At 44.3% G+C, this 3,859-nt stretch overlaps 1 protein-coding gene across 1 annotated transcript; it reads left to right on the top strand.

Moving 5' to 3' along the window:
- The first annotated feature begins 398 nt into the window (after window positions 1-398).
- ART4 (ADP-ribosyltransferase 4 (Dombrock blood group)) lies at window positions 399-3,412 on the top strand. The gene is made up of 3 exons (XM_009585791.1): window positions 399-489; window positions 1,791-2,517; window positions 3,318-3,412. Exons 1-3 carry the CDS (start codon window positions 406-408, stop codon window positions 3,410-3,412), a joined length of 906 nt encoding a protein of 301 aa, XP_009584086.1. The 5' UTR covers window positions 399-405.
- Window positions 3,413-3,859: the final 447 nt, after the last annotated feature.

Here is a 3,859-nt window from a genome sequence, read left to right as displayed (position 1 = left end):
TTTAAAAGGGCTTTTTAAGTTCTTGACCAGGGAGCGTTCTCCACCTCATCCTGACACATCACTCCTCAGGAGAGAACTGCCTTAGACTTCTCCAAGCCAGAGTTTTCTTCCTTTTTGCAAGAACAGGAACACCAGATACCTTGGAATTAAGAGAACTGTCAAGGTGACAGACATCTACACCAGCTGGAGTTGACACAATCAGATCCTTCCTTATGGATTGTGGACACACTTCTACCAGTAAATCGTCTGTTTGGTTTGATTAACAACCTCTGAATTGCTTTAAGAATCTGGTGAATGATCTTTGGTTGAAGAATTGTCACCAAAACCTGAGTGCAAGTTACAAACTGCAGAATTTTCCAGAAAAAAGGGAAAGAAACAGATGTAAATGACCTCTGCTTGAGCTCAATGTTCTTTGAAGTGTCTTGGGTGGACTCTAGGATGCCAGTGCTGCTGGCCAGCCTTCTGTTGCTGATCTCCTTGCAAAGGCTGGTAAGAGGGGGTAAACATTGTTCTTTATTTGAAATGGTGAAATTGCTCATCCTACTGAAATAAACCTTTTTTTTTTCTTTTCTTTTTTTTAATTTGAAGCGTGTTCTTTAAGGAGCTCTGGGTTCAGCTTAAACTCTTCTGCTTTCAGTTGCTCTATTCCTTTTCTTACTTGTCCTAATTTCTTTTAACTACTTGGTTGGAAATTTCCTCTCGTTTGGAGCCAGATGGTTTCCCAGGGTGTGTTTGTGAGTAGATCTCATGGAATTGTTCCTCTCATTTTCCAGCCTGTCTCAGTTGAGGCTCTGACAAAAGCAGTGTGTTGTTGAACAGGACAGTGACAATACTGCTCTATTATCTGTGACTACCTTTTAGCTTTCTTTCAAAGCAATTATGGTGTCACGGAGAAATAAGCTGAATTCCTGCATAGTTCATAGGCCAGTATAACTTCAGAGGCTAATAAAGGTATCAATTCGGTTATGTGTCAAGGTTGAATATTTGACATTAAGTGTATATCTACTTGTAGAATTCAACTAACTATCAACTGACTACAGTACTTGATTAGTCTATTAGGAGATCAAAAAGCAAAAAGAACAATCACACTATTTCTTAGGTTTTTATTAATTAGAAATGCTAGAAACAGATAATTAGTATGCCATTTCATAGACAGGATATATTAGAGGTTATTTTCCTGTTATAGCATCCATTTGTGTAAATCCCTACTCGTGTGTTTAATGTTTATTTACATGACAAGCCCAGCTAGCCTCACTAAGACAAACTGGATGAATGAAAGTTTTGTTACAGTGCTACTATATTGTAGTACTGAACATCATTCTCTGGAGCCAAAACATGTCCGAGAGGTGTGACAAGACAGGAAGAAGATATTCACCCCTGAGATGTGTTCAGGCTGCACTGCCCTGAGCACATTGTTTTGCTTATTCCTTCTCTCTTCAAAACCACTTACTAATCATGAGCAGAATATTGAAATAAATGGACCATGGGTCTGTCCTGCAGGCTCTATATTCTCACACTCTGAAGGGCAAACTCTCCTGAAGTTTTTAATGCTACTCATCCACATAGAATAGAACTCTGGCATCCTGGCAGGCATTTGCCTGAGGTGGGGCTTGGACAATAACCTGAGGTTGCTCAGGAAGGTCTTGTCAAAGATGCCTACCTGCTGTGCTTGCTCTGCCAATAATGGCAAAGAGGCAAGAAGACAGTAGGAAAAAACTGGCTTGCATCTATAGAGATACACAAAAAGTTCACAATTCTGATCTTAGTCTTCATTTGCTTTTATGTTGCAGGCTGTGTCCCACCTCATGATGGATATGGCTCTGCATTCCTTTGATGACCAGTATTTGGGGTGCAGAGAGCAGGTGATGGAAGAACTGGAGCGAGGAGACTATTTCCAAAAGGAAATAGCTGCTAACAAGGACTATTTGAGTCTCTGGAAGAAGGCTCAGGAGGCTTTGTTAAAGAGCCCTGTAGGTCTCCTGAGGGAGATGCATGAGAGCCATGCCATAGTCCTCATGGCTTACACCATGAACTCTTCCCTCCATTCTCAGCTGAACTGGGCCACATCTACAGCAGGAAGCTCTCCAGAGCACTACAGACACAACTTCAGTTTCAAATATTTTCACTTTTACCTAACGACTGCTATCCAGATAATGAAGCAATGGCAGAGCAGCAAGGAGAGCATGGGAAAACGTAAGTGTTACCGGGTGCATAGGGGTGTAAAAAACTTATATATTGAGGCCATGGTAGGCAGCAGGGTGCGATTTGGCCGTTTCACCTCCACCTCCCGCCTCTGGAATGAAGCCCAGAAGTTTGGGAATGAAACTTTGTTCACAGTGACCACTTGCCTAGGAGCAGCTGTGCAAGGCTTTTCTTACTACACATCGGAGAAGGAAGTCCTCATTCCCCCTTACGAGATATTCCTTGTCAAAAGCTTCTTTCGGACAGAGCACGGTAACCGGCTGCACCTGCATTCTGTGGGGAACTACAGCAAGTACCACTGCCAGCTTGTGGAAGGTATTGTATACAACCTTTCACGCAGGGGGGGACGCGGGACAGTCCGGTCTCAAGTACCCCAAGCAGCCCTCACCAGCTGCACCTACATGGGGCCACACTCAAGGCCAAATCTGTAGCTTGCCTGCTGTGTTCGCCTACGAGAGCCACATGGCCCAGTTTACATCTGTTTGTCGTGAAACCTGGGAGCACCCTGTAGCTCACTAAAGATGAATCCACCTGATACACAGCAGGTCTCAGGGTTCTTTACAGCCTCCATTTATCCCATCTGCCATTGCAAGGATGTCATAGGACACAAGCATTTGGGTCCCTAGCATTTCTACTGCAAGGACAGATGAGATCTGCAGGCAGTTTGAATTCAGATATTTATTCTGGTGGCTTGCAAGGTTGCTACATTTCAAGCCTCAGGACAAAACTATCCCTGCTTTAGTCGTGCTCTCTCTCCTGTGACAGAAGGGAGGAAAGGTATCCTTTGGCAAAGCACACACTGTGAGCATCCTGGCTACAGAGGTAACTATTCTGTGCTGGAAGACCTCACTGGGCCTGTTCCACAGCCCTGTCCTTCTGTGAGCCCACCATGAACACAGGACTCTTGCTTTTCTTTCTTTGAACAATAGTGTGTTAATGCAACCTTTCAGCACAAAACAATCATTCAGGAATGAGAGTTTGTGCCTGGACCTAAGCCAAAGTAGTAGGCAGACTTGAAGAAACGGCTCTTCTGGGCAAAGGCTGTGTTAGCAAGTGCCAGAAGGTTTAGGCAGCCAAAAGAGGTCTAAATGACTGCTCTCTTGACTTTCTTTCAGCTTCAAGAAGCAAGAACAGCGGTTCCACTGCCCTCGCCTCTGCTGTTCTTCCTAGTGTAGTTGGAGTTTTCTTGTGCTTGGCCCAAAATGACTGATTCTCTGGCTGCATCCAGATATATACACTTGAATAGCAGGCAAGAAGAATTCACAGCAAATCAGTCTTTGGAGTTCCTGCTGTTAGAGAACGTTCAACCCTCCCTTTGCTTTCAGCTGCAGCTCTCCAGCTGAGACTGGAACATTCAGCGTGGGTCATCAAAACAGACATTCCCTGGACCTATTCAGGTAGGAAGGCAGTTATCTATGGCCTTTCTGAAGAGCAGGGCGGTGACAGCCTTCACTGTAGGTAGCTTTTCCCTTAGGCATTCAGGAAAGACACACATGGACTTTGGACTCTTTACACATTTCTTAGTACCTTTATTTTTAGTGAGAAAGAGTCTGTCTGTGGGATGCAAAAGGAACCATGGTGGTAAAGTCGAGTGGGTAACTGTGCAGCTTTGCATATCTCCTTTGAGTGCAGGGTCCCAGGGGACAGTAAAGTCTGT

The sequence above is a fragment of the Fulmarus glacialis genome, unplaced genomic scaffold (genome assembly GCF_000690835.1).
Source record: "Fulmarus glacialis isolate BGI_N327 unplaced genomic scaffold, ASM69083v1 scaffold259, whole genome shotgun sequence".
In the NCBI taxonomy this organism is placed as follows: Eukaryota; Metazoa; Chordata; class Aves; order Procellariiformes; family Procellariidae; genus Fulmarus; species Fulmarus glacialis.
Note: the sequence above shows the minus strand (reverse complement) of the source record. Positions and strands in the feature narration are given on the sequence as shown.